Source organism: Dromaius novaehollandiae, chromosome Z (assembly GCF_036370855.1).
Source record: "Dromaius novaehollandiae isolate bDroNov1 chromosome Z, bDroNov1.hap1, whole genome shotgun sequence".
Classification (NCBI taxonomy): Eukaryota; Metazoa; Chordata; class Aves; order Casuariiformes; family Dromaiidae; genus Dromaius; species Dromaius novaehollandiae.
Genome location: NC_088132.1, coordinates 39975530 through 39996668, shown reverse-complemented (window position 1 = coordinate 39996668; position 21139 = coordinate 39975530). Strand labels below are relative to the sequence as shown.

Sequence of the window (21139 nt, the reverse complement as noted above, 5' to 3'; positions counted from 1 at the left end):
CTGGCTTATGGTCAACTTACTGTCCATCAGGACTCCCAGGTCCTTCTCTGCAATGCTGCTCTCAAGCTGGTTGGCCTGCAGCCTTTAGTGATGTAAGGGGTTATTCCTCCCCAATACAATCAAAAGGAGATAAACCATTTAACCTAGCATCTTGACAAAGGATGTCCATAAAAGTTCTTGTGAATGCACCAGTGATACCAACTGAATACGTTGTTTGGCTCTTTCTCTCTATACTCAGAGTTTTATCAGTTGTATTTATACCACTCCTTTGGTATTAAGACTTGCAAATACGTAGAATTTAGTAGATAAAGATTTTATGGTGGATCCACAAAACTTTGAGAACATTGATAGGTAATCCTCTGTGGCATAAAGGAGATCTGGAGTGGTTTTGCTGCTCTGGCTTTGGCAGTTTCTTGATGGCTAGCTTTTGACTTTCAAGCTAGATGTAGGTCTTAAGATCACGTACGTAAGCAGCTGAAGTGTCCTTCAGGTCTTCCAAGTAATTGGAACCGCCATTTGGATAAGGAAGAAGGGCAGCTTCAAGCCCAGTCTTCTCTCATCCTTCAGTGGGCTGCTGGTGTATGTTATGTTTTCTCAACTGTGAACTTTACTCAGATATTTTTCTCTCCATCTCAGTTTGCACACACTAAATCCACTCCCTCCCCAAATATTTGAAAACCTATTTTATTAACTGAATTTGCATGTCTGCTAACTTTCGCCTGTAAATGTTAAACTATCAGGAGACCATCCGAGTATGAATTTGATTTGTGATAAATTCTTCAAATTTGTAGGTGAACTTTCAAATAAATATCTAAGGAGTGGGATATTGTTGTATCTGTAGGACAATTGATGACTGTTCAGTCAGTTCTGAATGAGTTTTATGTGACTTGACATGCTGTGGCCATGTCTGCAGGGAGAAGACATTTCTAACATCATTTCTGGGCAGATGCTCAGATCATCCAAGTGACAATTGAAAAGTTATCCTTTGAATATGATTAATTTTATAAATAAGAAAAGTCAAAGACTTATTTATTCAGACACCTTTGGGCCCTCATCTCAGTCTAATGCAAGAAGCAGTTGTCTTGCAGACAGAATGCCATAGATATGGTGTGAGAATCTTGGAGTGCAGTTGTAGCAGTCTGGATCACACAGATACTGCTTTTCTTCTGTCTCTTCAATAGTATGTTCTGTGTTTGGATCACCAGTCCAATAGACTTAATTTCATAGTTTTTCTCATTTCCCTCTTATAAACTCTTCTCAGGGAGGAGAGAGTGAGCTTGGTTTCGTGCACTTTGAACTAATGGGTCCTGGAAAAGATCAAGTGAATTTGCTCTGTCATTTCACCTTTTATGCCTGTATGTCTTCTAGTACAAATACTAGAATTAGTTCTTCTGTTAAAATAAGCTTTTCTTAATGAAAAGTTTGCACAATGATGAATTTTTAAATACTGACCTTTGTCTGAATTGATTTTAATGTCTGAATAGGCATTCTGAAATGTTTCAATGTTGGGTGTACTAGGAGAATATTGCTTCAACCAAGAATTGAAAATTGGCTTTCTTTGCACAGGTTTTGTAATTGATTTGTTGTTATTGCATGTGCTAAATGCATCATGCTTTCATTGACCTGATGGCTAACTTGATCGTTCTCAAAAGTTAGGCCTTACAACTTGTTATGCAAGTCTAACAAATTCAAGATTAAAATTTATATTGGATTTGTGCTGCACAGTTAAATTCTGATGACCACCCTGTTGTCATTAATAAAGTGGTATGACTAAAGCAGTTGCTCAGTGCTTCAAAATCCGTGAAAGAAGCTGATTTATCAATATTTGCTAAAGAAAATAAAACACAGCACAAATGAACCATATAACTAGATTATTTTGGTGTGGCATCTTTTACCACTGTGACTGTTGATATAAAAACTGCTTTAAGATTTTCTTAAGACTTTTCTTAACCAAGTTACTGTGTTACACATTGTTGTTCTCTTGGGTTATAACCCTGCAGGAAGTGTAAGAAAAGGAAGTCTCTATTTCAAATGAATAGGAAGATAATACAGACTGGAAGAACTCGGTTTGAAAGGCTTATGAAGTGGAAGTAGAACGTATTTGGAGTGAAGCACTTGGGTTTAATCCATTAGCAGCTACTTTTCCTTAATAACATTTTGAAATGTTGAATGCTGTATCTGTGTCTCAGCTACAGCTTTTGTTTCCTGTTTCTTCTCTTTGGCCCCAACTCAGTGTTCTACCTAAGTTTATCCCCAGTCTCTCTGGACTTTGTTAAAGCTCAAATTAAACATTTCACACAATACAGCAGGCATTTGCATATAAGAATTGAAGCACTTTCATAATTTTGAAGGGGAAAAAATGTTTAGAGTTCTGAAAAAGTATTAAATTTTATTTTCTGTTTTTAATTGTCTTTATTTTGCAGAACTGCTTCTCAAGTTTGTTTAATGAAATTCTCACCAGATGGGGAATTTTTTGCCACTGCTGGAAAGGTAAACAAAAAAAAAGAGAGAGAGAGAAAACTCAGTATTTCCAGTAATCCTTCTGTGCATCTTTACATTTTTGCAAACGACAATTTGGGAGAAAGATAATTCAGTACCAAAACCCAAAATATTCACTGAGTACTGATTTTAAAAATCTACTTTGAATGGGTCACATTTCGGTACCAAAACATAAGACATCAGAAAGTGAATAGTTGGGTGGGGGGTGATCTGTGAATGAAATAAGCGCAAAAGAAAGATGTTGGTTATTCATTTGTTAAGGAAATATGTTCAATATTTCCCCAATATTGTGATACACTTAATCAAAAACAGCTTTTCACTTTTTTCTCTGTATATACACTTGTATGTCTAACTTAAGAGAATTCATGTTCCCTTCCAGTCGTGTATCTCCACATAGTTAATGTCAGTGTTTGCGGCTAGTCTTACAGATTAGTTTTGTGTGCTCAGCAATGAATGGTTTATCTGCAAAAGCAATAAAATGCCTTTGCAAAATAAACAAAGGTTAAAACATAGTGTCACCATCATATCTTTTGACTTCCTAAAACACTAAAAAAAAAAATCAATCTTTTATTTGTACTAGGAAAGCCATTATTTGGGTTTTGTAAGAGAATAACCTAACAGTTCAAAGCAGGGAAAATTAGCATGGTATAGAGGATACAATGAAAAAATGGCTAATTCATAAGCAATTTTCTCTGAGTTGTAAAGGGATGTAATTGAATATTTTGTTGCTGCAAATAGTACTGTTGTTTTTCTTCGAGAGAAGACTCGCATTGATATTGGTCAAAAAGATCGCGTAAGAATCTTTGGAACTCTCTTGTGAGAATTTATGGAATTATCACAGTAATTATGGAGAAATAATCATGTGTTAGGATTACTGATTTTAAAAAGAGATAAAAACCTTACACTCTAATCAGTCTTTACACAGGTTAACAGATGCACACAGGTGTCAAGTTTGTGCTGTCAACTAAAGAATGTAGTATACACTGCAGAATTGTTGAAAAGGAGACAAAATGGTAGTAATAAGGATCATTGGGATGATGCAGTTGCTGAGAGTAATGGAAACCTCTGGCTTAAGTGTCAATTTCACAGAATACAAAGAGATATCATGAATGAGTCTGCAGATGTAGGAATCAAAATTGATTATGCACTTTGCTTTAGTCTGTCTTGAAAGTGTGAATGAAAAATTAGTATGCACACATAAGGATCGATTAGAAGAGTGTTTAGCTTAGTTGTAGTCTGTGTTTTTTTTGCTGGTTGGAACATAACGTCCCCTAATACATGCTTGAAGCAGAGAGGTTCAAAGATGGTTCAAGTTGCAACCAAATCTTTCTTTTAAAAGGTAATCTTGTCATGCATTTTTTTTGTGAATCCGTTGTATGCATCACTAACAGATGAATAACATCCATTTTGCATATTTGTTATGTTATCTCTATGCTTGCCACTTTAGGTTGTAGTGCTTGCTTAGAGGACTATGACTTTTAAGGTATTTGCTATATTTAAGGAAGAGAGAAAGATGTAACAAATCAGCTAAACCCTTAAAAATAACTTGTAGATTTCTTTTTCCAGGTAAAGTGTATTTCAGTTGATTTGTTTCCAGCATGTGAATGTGAAATACCAGACTTCGATGAACTATGCTCTGTATAATAAAGAAGCAAGAAGTTCTTCCCTTCCTGTTTTGCTTGTTTAGAATAACATATTGCTATATGTCCTGTGATGTCTTTCACGATATACTGGCTGAAATACCTTTCTTGAAAAAAGACAAATGAGAATCAGAGGAATATTAGAAGTACTTGGTACTTTGACACAGAGCTTACACATTTCACCCGAGACATAGTTCTCTTGAACTTTTATTTGGTTCTCCAGCTGGAAGGTGAATGACTCAGTAAGCATGTTTTTATTTGTTCTTTGTTGTTTAGGATGATTGTCTTGTGAAAGTATGGTACAATGCAGACAGCTGGCGATCAGCTGTAACACCTCCTGGTGCAAGTCCAGGAAAACAAGCACAAGAAGTTGATTTTTCATTTGTTTATTTGGCTCATCCTCGTTCAGTAAATGCATTTTCATGGAGGAAGACCAGCAAGTTCATGCCACGGTCAGTAGTTCTAACAGCCTGAAGTTTGTAAACTGTCCAGGGGGAGGGGAGAATATGTCTAACAAAACTTTGTGTGTTTCAGTAGGTTCGTCTGTAGAAGTGCACTAATTTGTGTGTGTGTGAGGGGGACATTTTGTTTTTTTTCCTGTGAAACCTGCTTTAAATTGTAATTGTGGCCTGTGAGCATCCTAATGCCATGAGTAATATTCCAATCAGTAGCCATTTGAATTCACCATACCCTTGTGTGTTTGATAAATATGTGCTCTTATACCAACCTTTAAATAGAAGACTCTTCATAAAACCATTAAAGTAGTCCTTAAATTGATTTTTGAAAATCCACTTATTGCATGATGCCCGAAGGAGTTTGCTGCTGGACAGTACTGTCAGATGTTCCATCTCTTTTTAGAGTCTTAACTTTAAAACTAAATTGTAAACTTATATGGGCTGGAAATCTGAGAACATGTATAGTTTTTGCAGAGCTTAGTGTAGGCTGTTTGAAATCTTTTGATACATATGTAATGCAAATTCTATTTAGAAGAATAGTCATTAGAGAAGTTTGGAGTTTAAGATTTGCGGTTGTATTCCTGATATTATGTTGGTTTCTCTGGTTTGGATGTGTGGTTTTGTAACCGCTGTATAGTAGCGTGATCTGGATAAATGACAACAGGACTACAAAAACAATTAGCTTATTGCTTCTTACTAGTTCTGTAAATTGAACCTAAGATTTAGGGTTGTATAGTTAAGTGATTTTCTTATGTCGAACTTCATTACACAAGTAATTTATAATCAGAAACTCGAATAGCTATCAAAGCTTATTATGCATGACTCGTTTATAGTTCTTGGCTGAATCTTACTGTCTTTGAGACTATTTGTCCAGTTGCTCAAGAATATGTTGTTGAGTTTTCCTTTCCTTAGTATCTAAGTTGCATTGTATAATTCTGAATATCGATACTGGAAATCATTTGCTACTGTTTTATTTTGATGCTATATGATGCAAGTGGCATCTTTACGCCTTAAATTTTCTTTTGTTAGTGGTGCTGTCTGCAATGTTCTCCTGACTTGCTGTAAGGATAATGTCTGTCGTCTCTGGGCAGAGACTTTGTTACCCAATGACAGTCTGTTGTATGGTGGCGGATACAACAATTGGACTGATGCAGTGAACTTAAATAACTTCAAGAGAAATACATCAAGTAAGGAACGAATGCAAAATGCATTAGAGGTAAGAAATGAAATTGAGGAGACTACAACACGTGCACACACGTGATTTTAGACAGCATTGTAATTAATACTTCAAACATGGGTCATAAATTGAACTACTTTAATGCGTTATGTAGACTTACGGTATAAGGTAGTGGATTTATGTGAAATTTCCCTCGTGTTCAGCTGACAGAAAACAGTAATGCTGAGCTGACAGCAGTCTGTCTGAGCTTTCACATTTGAAGATATAGGGACTTTATATCCCTACTACTGATTTTATTCTGGTCACTGAAGCAAAGACATTTATAGTATCTACTAGTTCAAAGAGCTAGGGACAGTATGGAGTGGCATATTGTGCATGAGTTCTGTGAAACCCACTAATGATGCTGCCTTAAAATTATAGTAGAGGCTTGCTTCTCATGTTAGGAGTTGTGGGATGTTTTCTGGCCTATGCAATTAGAAAAAACAATGATAATATTGAGGAAAAAGATATTTTCTGCTGCTATAGTCCTCAGGTAGAGCAGATTGCTCTTAAGCAGTATCTCTAAGGCAAATGATCCTTATTAGCTAGTTTATCAATGGGAAGCAGAAGGAAAATATAGCATTAGAAGTCTACAAACCTGTGTAGAGAGTATTTGGACGTTGTGCTCTTGTCTTAATGGAATAACATATTTCACATGATCAGGCTGCTTTCTTAGCAAATGTGGCATAGTCGACTATAAATTTGTCAGGCTGAAAGACAATGCAGTGAAGAAAGACTGTTCCTAAGAAAAGTGAAGTTGGGAGACAATTTTGTGTTCCTGCTGAAAGCAAGGGACAAAATTAAAGATCAGAAATAACAATTAGGTAAAAATTGGGAGAAAATGATTTTGCATGAGCCTGGTATAGTAGGAGGCAAGAATAGCAAGCGAAAAGGAATACAAAGAAGGTAATACCAAACTAGTAGAAATCATTTATCTTTTCATACTTCTTGATGCTTGTACAGATAGCTATAGCACAATGATACTTGTACAGGTAGCTATAGCACAATGGTCTGGAGCTATGCAGTATGTGGAGTGTGACTTTTTTTAATACTGGCACACTTTGTTTTAAAAATTGAACATCTCCCCCCCCCCCCCCCCCCCCACACACACACACACATTGGCGCTTTAGAAGCGAATCCACTTTGCATGGTGGAGAGACTTTAAAACTAAGTGGGACATTGCAGTGGAAGTAGAAATACTGATCTAATCAGATCCAAAGTACAGATCTAATCTCCTTTCAGAGTCTCCCTGAAAAGAGATTATTCAGATCTTTTTTCTTTGATGCCTTTAATAAGTTTGGTGCCTTTACAAAACACAGTAATATTTATCTGTTTGGGTATAAAAAACTATGTGAGCATTGTCAGCACACTAGAAAACAAAACAGTTACTGAATACTGTAAAGGCCTTTTTATAAAGAAATTGGAAAGTATTGGTATTGCTCCACTGCAGACACAATCTGACTGATGTGATTTTTGTGAGCAAATTCACTGATGTTGCTTTTGAAGTGAAAAAAATCTTTCATGCACTGTATCTAGAAAACCACTTACAGATGAAATCTGCTTTTTCTTTTTGAAAGGAATTTAAAATGACACCTTATTCTTCATGCAGTTAAACCTGAAGCACTTCCGACGAGGAAGGAGGAGGTCAAGTGCTGTAGTTGCACATACTGGATACTCTCCACATCAACAAGATCCTCATGAAGTTCACAGGAACATCCCTCCTCATGCAAATGCACTCTGTCACTTTCATATTGCTGCCAGTATCAATCCAGCTACAGGTAAGAAGCAGAGTAAATTCTTGCTACAGGCTAAACTACAGTTCCTGTTAGATATGTGTTGCTGCATAAGCTTAACTTGCTCAGACGTATTAGTAAAATATTAATACGATTGTGCAAGGTCCCTAGGATATTGGTTTCATTTAACGCATGGAAAAATCTACAGTAATGAAATGCTTGGAATAAATTTTCTCTATAGGAATAGCGTCCTTCATTTTCTGTTGTTTTTACCTGGGATTCACAGTGGACTGATATGTACAAGGGTAAATATTTGTAAATGGAGTTACAGGTTCATTGGGAATTGTGTTGATTGCATAAAATATCATATTGAAAGCATGCTGATAAATCAATTCACAAGCTTCTCAGAATGCATATCTAACACAAAAGGTCTGAAGTAACCATACATATCTGTACTTATCTCTCTGAACCAAGCAAAACAGACTTAGACCTTCTTGTTTTATAAATTTAATATTTACTTGCACTCAAGCACTATTTTGATAGCACTGAGGAAAAGCCCCTTCAGGAACTAATACTTCTGCTTTTGTAAAGTTTGTGTATGTTGAAAATGAAGCATATTGTCCACTCATTGAAAAACTGAATAGAAATGCAATATTGAACTTCCTCTCATTAAGTTTTATTGCTATGATGTGATTTCCTGTGTCTAAACTTAATGGGTGATGATAGCATATAAATCTTTGCTTATACTAGTTAAGTTCCATCTTAAACATAGTGTTTTTATTTATTTTTGCTGCTACTGACTCTTTGCTGCTACTGACTCTTTTTGTAAGGCCACTCTTTCGATCTAAATGTATTTATGGTTAGTTCATACTTAGCTATGATGTCCTTGGTAGGTTAAAGAATCATACTTACCATATTTTACTTTTGATTTGCTAAGCTACATGTTCTTGCTTAAGTTCCTCTTTCTTTGACGAATGTGACCAGAATTGCATAAAGCTTTCCAAAAATAGACTTCCAGCTGTTTTGTGCAATGCTCTCAGTACTATTTCTACAGAAAATGTCTCCATTCAATACATCAATTACTACCTAATGTCATAAAAGAAAGTTCCTGTGTAACAAATCTTGGAGACTTCAGGTTCTCCTGTTTGCATTTCTGCATCATCAAATGTATACAATGAGCTAATAAACCTTTTCATGTGGTTAGCAACAATGAGCTAATAAACGTTTTCATGTGGTTAGCACACTTTTTTTTTAAATCCATGGTCTTGATGCATTTCTGTTTATACATAATGACTAAGGAATCTTTAATTTGGCTTTTAATAGTCTTTGCAATATAACTGAGCCAAACTGCCAACCTGCCGAATGGGAATGGAAATAATTGTGGAAAAGAATGGTAAAAGATTTTTTTTAGGTATCTAAGACTTTTAGTTGTCTTTGACCTTTTAAATTTTTCTTCCTTTTTTTTCCTGTTTTAGTAATATCCTGCTTGAGAGTCTTTTTTGTATCATTTGGTCTGTAATTCTTTCAGTAGATTTAGGGAATAAGGGGTGGTTCTTTAATATTTTATTTGGAACCTCTGTTCTAAGTAACTCTTATCTTAAGCTTTAATTTGAGGAAATATCTGTTCTCCTGCACAGCCAATTCCCTAAGTACTTCACTCTGGCCAGGTTCTCTAAGTAGTTCTTTTAGTTTGCCCTATTGGAATCAAATTTTATCTGAAAACCAAATTGTATTTTTGCTTTCATTTAATTCAAACCACATCAATTTATGATCTTTCACTCCAAGATATGTCCTTATTACAATATTCAGAGTATCTGATAAAAACTAAGGCCAAAACATTCACATGTCACAAAAAAGGATATATGTTTTTATAATTTTTTAAAAATAATTTTGAAACCAGTTTTCTTATAGTGGCAAAATTCTTGAGACTTTCCTTTATGGTAAAGAGTTACTTAAATTTAAATTTGGCCTGGATGGAGTTCAGTGAAAGGAATAAGCAGTTGTTTGGACAAAATTGTATTTAAGGAGAGCTGGAAAGAGTTACTGATTTTTTTGTTTGTTTGCTTGTTTTTTAAATCCAAAGACTTTAGAAGGTTTTTGGAAAGAACAAGTGTGACTCTGAAGCAAGTAAAAATTCACTAGCTAAGGATTTTGGCCAGAGCTGAGCATCAATTAAAAGTTGGTAATCCTCAGGAAGATGCAGTGGTCCTAGAATAGAATAACTGAAGTTCTGAAGTAGGAAAATGGAGAAGAAAGTGATTTATTTCAATCAAACATAAAAAAAAAAAAAATCCTTAAAGTACGTAGCTTTATATTCTAATATCAAAAGTCATCTTTCTAGTTCACCTTGTTCATGTTTGCCGTGTTTACCTGCCTTTATGAGAAATAGCTTTGTTCTCCACTCCGATTTCTGTTGTTGCCAAATCCATTATCGTGTTTTTGTAACTAGCAGTAACTGTCTTTTCTAGAAAGACAGACTATATTTCTCAAATCCTGTGTTCCTTTTTTAGGACAAAATTCCTGGTCGTCTTGTTGATCCTTTTTTATATATGTGCTCTCACTCATTTTCTTAGCCTAGACTGGAGCATAAGTAATACAAAAGTATTGGTGGTGTGAAAAACAGAATTGGAATAAGAAATATTTTGTCTCCCAGGAGATGGAATTTATGTACTACTGCATTGATAGCAAGTAGAATGAGATGAGAACATGCAGACTTCTAGGTGTGAATTAAACGTAGGTTGAGCCTTCAGCTATTGCTGTATGGCCCATTTGAGAAATTACAGTAAATCAACTAGCTGCTTTTTTGCCACATTTATGGCTCTGCATCAGTCTGATACTCGCTTCTGTCACTTACTTTGTGATTACTTCTTTATGTTTAATAACGGCCTGTCACACTAAGTAGCATCATATGGCAGTGTGAAGTAGTAAGAGGACTGATAAGAACCTGAAACCCTGACTATGTGATAGTGTTACAAAGGACATATCTGGTCACTGTATTAGTTCTGCCTAGCCATCATGTATGATCCTTGGTATCAACATATCCTTCCTGTAGCCTGCTTTCTGAAGTAAGCATCACCAAACTATGCTGAAATGATTTGGTTTGTACTGAGCTGTAGTAGCAAAAGCAAGGTAAATTAGCTTGTACGGACAGCTTTGTCATGAATATGTAGCTCAGTGTCATACAGTAACTCTAACGTAAATGTGGCTGAGAGCCTCCCTTAGAACATGGTTGTTATGCACATCTTCTTGTGGATAGCAGCCGAACAAAGTAATACTGGAAGTGGATGATGTTGGTGAAAGGAATGACAACTAGCAATATGCTTATTCCTAATTGCATTTTTTCATAGTAGAACTTCTGCTTAAAAACAATTATTATGAAATTACTTTTTATCCTGTTCAAGCTGCTTTGTTTTGAAAAACATTTTTAATATCTCTTTTGATAGATATTCCTCTGCTTCCTTCTATCACATCTCTGAGTCTTGGAGAAAATGAAGAAAAAAATGGACCTTTTGTTGTGCATTGGCTAAACAATAAGGAACTTCATTTTACCTTATCCATGGAAGTATTTCTGCAACAACTTAAAAAGAGTTTTGAACACCACTCTCCTGAGACCAGTGCTGAGGAATTTAATCAGGTCGATGGCAAATCAGAAGAAGGTAAAAGTCCTTGGCTTTCGTTTTATAAAGTAATATGTAATGTTCTTCAACATTAAGTAAGGGATAGATAACTTAGTATCTAAGGATGCAGATAGATTACAGTAGCATTTTTCTGCATTTCCTTCCCTTCCACTGGAAGTACTTACATGGCTTTTTAAAAAAAAAAATCTGTTTCTAGAAATACTGAATTTGTTAATGGTTGTTTCAGAGATTTTTAGTGCTTTCTGCTGAACACTGTCTCCTTAGCTATTTAAGCTGACCTGAAGGCTTTTGCATGGTAGTGTTATTTTAATATCTTTAAGGAAGCAGATAGTCTTAGAACTAAGGTGTTTTTTTTGCTTTTAATATTAATGTATACCTAATTTAAATAGTTTTATAATGTTATATAAACGATTTATTTATGCATAGTTGGGAGATGTTTTTGTTCTGCCTATGCATTGAAGGATTTAAGTGGGAGGAAAAAAAGTGTTTCATATTAAGGTGTAAAATAATCTACTTTATTAGTCATTGACTGAGGTCTGCAACAGAACTTCTAGTTTGAATTTTTGTTATTTTAAATTGTGCTTGTATGAGTGGTTTAGAAGAAGCTTGAAAGGTTCTCCATTGCCTGCTATATTTCATCTTGTGAATTTAAGATGTATCTGTGTGTGTTCTAGAAGCTAATGAAAATGGAGCTGAACAAAAAGGAAACCAAGAAAAGAGGGAACTAGGTGGTGAGAAAACTACTCCAAATTCAAGCTTTATTCCTTTATCTTCTGCAATTATCGATCATGAAATTGAAGTACTACTTTCCGAATGGAGTAAAAATGCTGACATGCTATTCAGTATACATCCTGTGGATGGTTCATTGCTGGTATGGCATGTGGACTGGCTAGATGAATACCAGCCTGGCATGTTTCGCCAGGTGCAGGTACTTTATTTTTTCTGGATTATGCATTGTTACTCAATGAGAAGTATGCTGTGAAAATAACTTTAATATTAATTCCTCCTCCCTTTCTTAAATTTCTAGGTGTCATTTGTCTCAAGAATTCCGGTTGCATTTCCGACGGGTGATGCCAATTCTCTTTGCAGAAGTGTAGTGATGTACGCTTGTACCAAAAATGTTGACTTGGCTATTCAGCAAGGCAAACAAAAGCCCCCTGGCCTTACGCGATCCTCATCTATGCTTATCTCTTCTGGACACAGTAAATCAACCAACAGCTTAAAATTAAGTATCTTCACCCCCAATGTTATGATGATTTCCAAACATGCAGATGGGTCTCTGAACCAGTGGTTAGTGAGCTTTGCTGAGGAATCTGCTTTTTCAACTGTACTCAGTATTTCACATAAATCCCGATACTGTGGTCACCGTTTTCATCTTAACGACTTGGCTTGCCATTCAGTGTTACCGTTGCTGCTTACAACCTCACATCACAATGCTCTGAGGACACCAGATATTGAGAATGCAAAACAGACAAATGATTCTTTAAAATCTCAGGAGTCACCATTAAGACATCAGAATAGAGGCAATGCAAGTGTAACAGCCCAGGATCCCAATGCAGTTTACAGTGAGCTTATTCTTTGGCGAGTTGATCCTGTTGGGCCATTGTCCTTTTCTGGTGGAGTTTCTGAACTTGCTCGGATCAATTCCCTCCATGTTTCTGCATTTTCTAATGTTGCGTGGCTGCCCACACTTATACCCAGCTATTGCCTCGGTGAGTTTAGTTTCCTGACTTGTTAAGTGTTATAGAGTAAAAGTAATTTAGCCTAAAAATGCTATTAAATAGGCGATATTGATATATTTGAAAGTACTGAAGAAATGTAAGTCTGGACCCTTTATTTTACAGTTTTCCAAGCTGCTGGCACTTGTGTATCATTCTGTGAAGACTTACTGTGTTCTTTATTCTATCTTCTTATATGTATCATTAGGTACTTGATGTTTTAGGAGCTAATGCAGTGCTGTTCTTAGATGATAGTATATACTTTAGATTATAAATATCTCAACAATGATTACAGACTATGGTCAACACTAAAAGCAGAGGTAGATTTTGCAGGTAGTTCATAAATGGAATTCTGATTTCCTTTAATGCATTTTAACATTGGTTGCTAAGCTCAGCATTAAACTTAGTAGTTCTTACTTGTGAACAGAAATTAACAAGAGAAATTATTTCTTGTGTTATATTTTTTTCTTTGATAACTTCAAAATTGTCTCTGGCCAAAAAAGGGAGAATGTTTGTGTTTGATATATATTTGCGCGCTTTGTGCATTTGTATTTTTCAGGTGCGTACTGTAATTCTCCAAGTGCCTGCTTTGTGGCTAGTGATGGACAGCATTTGAGATTATATCAAGCTGTAATAGATGCTAAAAAACTTTTGTGTGAGCTCTCCAATCCTGAAATTTCTGTAAGTGAAACCTGTCATAAGTTTTTGGAGGTCATAACTTAATTCTATAGCATGAGTTTCTGGCTTGCTGCTGAGATTCTGCTGACTGTGATAGCTAAGCTCTGCTTGTAAAATCAGATATGATAAAATTTCTTAGCATTGTAGCCATGCTGTATTCCATTTAATCTTCCAAACTGAGCATAGAGTCAGGTCAGTGTTTGGTTGGGTAATACCTGTGAAACACTTGTGCTGCGAGGTGCAATAACAGAGTAAGAAACACTGCACTGTTTGCATCCTAAGAAAAAGTTGAGATACTGTTGTAGCATGGTGAAAGGATGATAAATTGCTGATGGTGATGCTTTCCAGATGAGACATACAAGTTCTTGCCACCTTGTAGCCACCAGAAATAATGTGGTTCTTGGGGAAACTAAGAATGCTATGAAAGTTCTTAATGAATTGCAACCTGTTTAGAAATACAAAAAGCTGAGTCACTGAGACCATGCAACTGCCCCCCCCCCCTTTTTTTTTTTAACAGAAATATGTTGGTGAAGTTTTTAACATTGTAAGTCAGCAATCTACTGCCCGCCCAGGATGTATTATTGAACTGGATGCCATCACAGAGCTTGTAAGATCTTTTGTATGCTTCTTATAGCATTATTATATCGTTTAAAATGTGTTAAAAATGCAGGCTACATCTGTAGTGCTCAATCAAGTTAAAGATGAAGTAGTTAAAGACCGATTCTGGCATATACCTGCTTTTAGTTTCATAATATCTGTAAATGAAGAGAACTTGAATAATGAAAGTGCTTTTTTTGAGAGATCTTTCATTGATATGGCCAACTTAACAAACAACCTAAAAGCTCCCATCTTAGAGAGCAACATTATTAATACACTCCACAATATTCACATCTTGTGTGTGTGGCTCTCTTTCTCTTTTTTAGCATGGTAGGAAAACACAGTTATTTCATGTTTTTCAAGAAGACTTCATTTTAAATAACCAGGAGAAGGAAACAGCTGAAATGAGGAACAACTTATCAGAGTCTGGTAAAGAAATCTTTTTCCTCTGTAGAATGAAAAATATAGTATCTGGTCTTCAGCATTTATTTTATGAAAAAGAACCTGTATAGCTTTTTGCATTTTAAGGTCAAAGATATTTATCTAAGATGTTTATATACCAAAGCACCATTCGATCAAATTTTAGATGAAATAGCTTGTGATGAGGTACCCATTGTATACTGAACGAAACATTCTGTTACTAATAACTTTGTCAGTGCCAAAGGGGAAAAGGTGTTTTAAAAATAAAGCTTGTAGCTACGGAGTATGACACAGACAAAACTTACTTCAGTTTTTCTTACTCACTCCGTAAAATACAATGTTCTAAATATTGTGTGGATATTTCATAGCTATTGTTTTAGAAGATATTCTGCAGATCTTTGGGCAATTGCTAATTACACTGGAATAGATGATTGACTCTCCTTGCTTGGTGAGGTGGGTTAATGGTTGAGTTATATAGGCATCTCACTTCTGTTCAGAATTTTCAAATGATCTGGAAAATAAGGGTCAGGATAAAATGACAGTCTGTGATACCAACTAATTTGGGGTAGTAAAAGAAAGGCTGAATAAAAAGGAGCAAAGTTGCAGAACAGTCTCATAATGTTGGGGGTGATAGCACAGTACATGAAACTTATTTTGTAGAAAAAAAAAAAAAGAGAGAGATATGGGAAAAATGGCCTGAACTGTGTATATACATTGAATTCTGAATTAGTTATTGCTACCCAAGAAAGATCTGGAGTAATGGAGATAAATCTATGAAAGTGTTAGCCCAACTCTCAGTAAAGGTCAAAAGATACATATGGAATACCAGAGTTTTAAAACGCAATAGAGAACAAAAGAGAAAAGTATTAGGCCACAGCATAAGTTTGTAATTTTGCATCTTGAATACAATGTGCAAAACAGTCTCTAGAAGAAATACAGAAACTATTCTAAAGCCTTGGTAAGAGGAACAACTGAAAGTCTACAACTCCTCAGCTTGGGAAAGAAGCAGCCAACTGAATACTTACAGAGGTACTTAGTTACCTGGGGTCTCAAAATAATGATATTCACAGAGAAATGAATAAGAAGTGATTATTCACTGCATCTTATAATATAAGAATGAGAAGACATCAGATGAAGCTAGTAGGTGGGAAGTTGAAAACAATGGGATGTACTTTTCTGCAGAGTGCCTAGTAAATATATGGAACACATTGCCACAGAATGTTGTGGATACTGAAAGATTTACTTAAGGTCACAACAGAATGCAATAAAATCTGTGAAAGATCATTAAAAACAAAAAAAACCATACTCTTGGCAGCTTGCTGAGTTGGAGATAGCTGAAAGCTGGAGAGCACATGCGGAAAGTGCCACTATATACATACCTACTTCTGCATTCTTCTCTAGGCATCCTGTACAGACCACTGCTGTGTAAGAAATTGAGCTAAATGGACACTTTGAAACTGTAGATTAGAAGTGCAGCATTCACATGCATTCTAAGTGGAAACTATTTTCTAGTACTTTAAAGCTCTTCAGTTTTAAAATGTCTCCCTCTCCTTTCCTTTTTGATAAAGCATGTAAGAATTTAGCTCATGTCGTTTTAATAACTGGTTCACTTCCTTTTTTTTTTTTTTTTTTACACTGTAACAGAAGTAATCCAATATAGAACCCACAGGGGTAGTGCAGCTAATTCTTCATCATGTTTTTCTAGATGTGTACCCAAAAGAAGTTTAGAGGAATCATGGAGAAAAGACGGTACACACTAGTATCGCTAAACTGACTATTTGTTTTTGATCCTAAGGAACTTCCTTTGGAACTAAGGAGGGAGAGTGGCTGGATGCACTCTCCAGAAATGAGCTCCTCCTGACATAACAATTCACGCCGCCTTTTCTTGATGGCTGAAACTATATATAGCAAGTGGTTTCTTACGAAGAAGCATCGTACTTCTTATGTTTCCAAGACTATATAGTCAGTCTGCCTGGGCTGTGTTCAATGGATCTATCCATTAGACCAACCTGTGACCTGCCCAGCTATTGACATGGCATTGCCTCTCTAGATGTTACTTGTGTAGTTTTTATATGTCAGTCATAACAGCTGTAGCAGCCCAGGCCAAATCTCCATCTGACTCACTGTCTTACCTCTTATGTTGGCCAGTAAGAGATACAGTACTTAAAGACGTATAAGAGAGAAGGACAAGCATGCAAAGTGGAGAATATTTTCTGGGATGTAGCTTTAAACATATAGCAAATTCAGGCAAATGTTTTGTCATCTCTAAAAGAGAATATTGACGATTTAAAATATATACATATGTATATACATACACCTATAATCGTTTTAATGGTTATTACTTGTGATAAAATTGGGGGGGAGGGGGAGCATGGCTGTTGCTAGAAGTTGTATAACAATCAGGTATAGCCAGACCATTGTGTTTGAGTATCATTTGAATATGATTATTTCTAGCTGGTAAAATTTAGTGCTGTGCTTGGTTCAATAACCCCTAAAATCCTCCTGTTCTGAATTTTATCAGGATGCCAGCAAAATGGATTCTCTGAAAAATTCTACTTAATAGTAATAGAATATACTCAAAACCACTCATTACTACACATGTGGCACTTGCACTTGAAGTCAATTCCCGTCTCAATAGGTAAGCCCTTGAGTTTTGATGTAAAAAAAAAAAAAAATTTTTAAAACAACTGTTTTTAATTAAAGCTAACAGTTTGGATGTATTCTTGCTTCTCGGTCAGAAGTTTTTGTTCTGTAATTTTAAAGTTTGCACAAGTTCTGAATTGGGATGTAGTCTGAAGCACCTAAATATCAGAAATACAGTTATGAGGAGTTGTTCTCTGCTGGTTCTCTTTCAGACTTTGAAGCTACCACAAAAAACTTAAAAGTAAGCTAAGATATACTTCTGTTGTTTTCTGTTAACATCTGAAAATTAAGGAAATGTAAATCCAATATTTACTACATACTAGAGGAATCCGTTATAATGCATTATTGTTTAAACCATATTCCTACTTTGTGTTGATTTTCATAAAAAGGAGTGAAACTTTCATATCCCATAATCTCCAAGATCTTACATTTTAAGCAAGTATTAACAGAACTGTTCTGGAAGTACTTTTTTCCAGTGTGAGTTAAGACTGAGTTCTGCATTTAAATTTCTCTATCTGTGGGTATTTTGCGCCTCATGAAGCATTAATTTCCATGGATACCACACATTTTTTTATTTTATATATATATTATATATATATATATATAATGTGTGTGTGTATATATATATACACACCCACACACACACATATACACATGCACTGCAGTTTTGCTGCTTCTGGTTACAATTTGATTGCTTTAAATCTGAAGAGTGTTTGAAGCTAGAATTTGAAGCAGAATTTTAGAAGTATTTAATATAGGAGGTGTGCTAATATTTCTAATATTTAAATGTGAATTTAGGAACACTTTTCATTATCATGAAAGGAAAATTTTAAGTCTCTGGTTTTGTCAGTCTTTTTGGAGTGTGTTAAAGTGAGTAAAGTTCTTAAGTTAAATTTAGTTGACTCTCTTTAATAACAATGCAAACTTTTTTAGATGAAAAGATAGATTCAAATACAGCTGAAGCAGCAACACAACAAGAAGGATTATATTTTTCACCAGATCCAGAGAAGATACAGTCACCTTTCACTCAGAAGTATCAGGCTTGTAAAGCAAACCTTCAGAGCACCAGCTGGCTTACACTCTCTTCAAAAATGGTGTATAGTCAAGAGCTAAATTTGCCAGAAGGAGTGGAGATTATAAGTGTTAAGCCATCAGCAGGTTTGTAATTTCTTAAAAAGAATAAAATAAGGAATTGTTGCCATTCTGACATAGCAGTAGGTTTTAAAATTATGACAAATTAGTAGTTTGGTATTTGTAGTAGTTCGAATTAAAAACCTGCAACTGGATTGGATGCAAAAGGCTTGCTAAAATATGATACCCTGACTTTGTATCTTGATCCTGAAACTAATACTAGAATAAAGCTTTTATGTAAGGTATAATGCTTCTAGAAATCCAGATTCTGTCAATAATAAAAATTCTAGCAGCTGAAGTCTGTTTTTGCAAGCCATCATAAATTTTTCTTTGTAGGATCTGCTTTTAAACTTTGAGGATTTCATCAGTAGTCTTTCAAAAATATTTTATGAACTTTTTAGATTTCTGAGAGAAATATTTATCTGGTGGGAGAAAAAGTAAATATCTATTAAAATCATGCCATGGAGAATATAAGTGAGGACTGATTTTTCTTTTTTTTTTTTTCTTTTTTTTTTTCTTTTCTTCCTTGGTAGAGGGAAGTAAAAACTGGTACCTAACAACATTAATATGCAGGTTTAAAACATGTAATTTAATTCCTTTCTAGAGAATGAAGTGGGGACTAAGAGTAAAATGGGTTCATGCTGTTTCTGTCATCGTGTTTCCTTTGTGAAACCCTGCAAACAACCCTCTGTATGAGGACTTCCTCATACTTTTTGTTTCAGAATAGTGAAATGATAACAGAATATACTGATCTTTACTCTTGGCTTGCATTCTAATGTGTTGTCCTGGTAAAAATGTATTTTATTTTATTTTAGGACATCTGAGTTCCTCTTCTATATACCCTGTTTGTCATGCTCCTTATCTACTGGCTACTTCGTGCTCTGATGGAAAAGTTCGGTTCTGGAGATGCAGAGTGACTACTGAATCATCAGCTTCTTCCATACCAGAATATAATATACACAGTGGTGTTACGTATATATGGGAAGAATGGCCATTACTGATTGAGGATGGACTTCTTAGTAGTAGTGCCATTAATGTTCCAGGAAGGCCAGTTGAAGTTAGTTGTGCGCACACAAACCGATTAGCTGTAGCATACAAGCAGACAACATGTAAAAACAGTCACCTTTCTCAAGACTTTATAATGGATGTTAGTATTTTTGAATGTGAATCTACAGGGGGTTCTTCGTGGATTCTAGAGCAGACTCTTCATTTAAATGAAATAGGCACCATGTTAGACTCTGCTATGAGCATTGATAGTAATTTAGTGGCATACAACCGACAGGAAGTTTTTCTGTCTCATAGTGGGAATATACCCAGCACTAAGCACTTGGTTCACTTAGACTGGATGTCTAGGGAAGATGGTTCACATATTCTGACAGTGGGAATTGGATCAAAATTATATATGTTTGGCCAACTGTCTGGGAAGCTGCAAGAACAAAATGGTAAGGAGACTGTAGTAATCTCCCACAGTGGCAGTATGAAGACTACAACCCTTTCTAGGTTTGTTCTACTGCGTTGCGTTGACTTGGTTTCTTCTGTAGAAGGGTCGCCTCCTTTTCCAGTCTCCTTGTCTTGGGTGCGTGATGGCATTCTTGTAGTTGGAATGGATTGTGAAATGCATGTTTATTCTCAGTGGCAACCTCCTTCCAAGCAGGAACTAGTTAGTACAGATTCTTACAGTGGAAGTATACCATGTATAACAAGCTTAACGAAGCAAAGCCAGTCAGCTGCCTCAGGACTGCATCCACCAAAACGAACCTTGACCAGGTCTATGACCAGCCTTGCACAGAAACTTAGTGGGAAAAGAACTGCCTTTGATCTGTCTACAGAAATGGAAGATTCTGGTCTTTTTGAAGCAGCTCATGCGTTATCTCCCACTTTACCTCAGTACCACCCACACCAGTTGTTGGAGCTCATGGATCTTGGTAAAGTACGTAGAGCAAAAGCCATTCTGTCCCATCTAGTTAAGTGCATTGCTGGAGAAGTTGTTGCTATAAATGAATCTGAACCTAATTATGATAGGAGACTTAGATCTCTTTCAATCAGTGCTAGTGGAAGCACTGCAAGAGATCCCAAAACATTCAGCAAAACTGAGAACACAGACTATATCGAAATAGATTCAGTTCCACCGCTGCCTTTATATGCTCTGCTTGCTGCCGATGATGATTCCTCTTATTCAGAAAAGTCTAATAATCAAAATAATCAAAATAAAGATAAACCCAATGACAATTATGAAGATCTCTTTCAAAATTCTGTTGCAAGTACAGATGAACTTGTAATGTGTGATGCAGATGAAGATAACACAAAACCAAAGGTCATAGACCTTTCTCAGTATAGCCCAACTTACTTTGGGCCAGAGCATGCTCAAGTTCTTTCTCGTCACTTGCTTCATTCGAGCTTACCAGGTCTCACTAGGATGGAGCAAATGTCACTGATGGCCTTGGCAGATACAATTGCTACTACCAGTACTGACATTGGAGAAAGTAGAGACAGAAACCAGGGTAAGCTTTCTCTCTCAAGTTAGAAGTAATACTGTGTTTCACAAACTTTATTTGGAATTTTTTTCTGTTTACCTTTGAATTTTTTGTGGCTTATTGAAGTATGTGATAGTTTTGTTTCATAGTATGGCTTGTATTTACTGTGCCAATAGTGCTTTAACTAAAGTTTCATGACTTCAGGCTTTTTCAAAAAATCAAAATCTATACTGGTAACTGCTAATGTGAGTTTGTTGTTCCTTCAGTTCACAGACCATAATTGTGTTTCTCAATCAC

General features: G+C 35.7%; 1 protein-coding gene across 8 annotated transcripts in view; it reads left to right on the top strand.

Moving 5' to 3' along the window:
• LOC112992400 (dmX-like protein 1) overlaps window positions 1–21139 on the top strand; it is an 84003-nt gene that overhangs the window by 19833 nt on the left and 43031 nt on the right. For 6 of the 8 annotated variants that reach the window (XM_064501764.1, XM_064501761.1, XM_064501760.1 and 3 more), the window contains exons 6-18: window positions 2424–2490; window positions 4416–4591; window positions 5624–5810; window positions 7420–7588; window positions 10987–11199; window positions 11856–12109; window positions 12209–12893; window positions 13459–13580; window positions 14095–14184; window positions 14501–14603; window positions 17116–17232; window positions 18171–18395; window positions 19184–20869. In XM_064501764.1, the coding sequence (XP_064357834.1) occupies window positions 2424–2490; window positions 4416–4591; window positions 5624–5810; window positions 7420–7588; window positions 10987–11199; window positions 11856–12109; window positions 12209–12893; window positions 13459–13580; window positions 14095–14184; window positions 14501–14603; window positions 17116–17232; window positions 18171–18395; window positions 19184–20869 (4094 nt within the window). Of the gene's footprint in view, window positions 1–2423; window positions 2491–4415; window positions 4592–5623; window positions 5811–7387; window positions 7589–10986; window positions 11200–11855; window positions 12110–12208; window positions 12894–13458; window positions 13581–14094; window positions 14185–14500; window positions 14604–17115; window positions 17233–18170; window positions 18396–19183; window positions 20870–21139 lie in introns of those variants that run through there. The other 2 variants (XM_064501762.1, XM_064501767.1) reach the window with 2 other exon arrangements.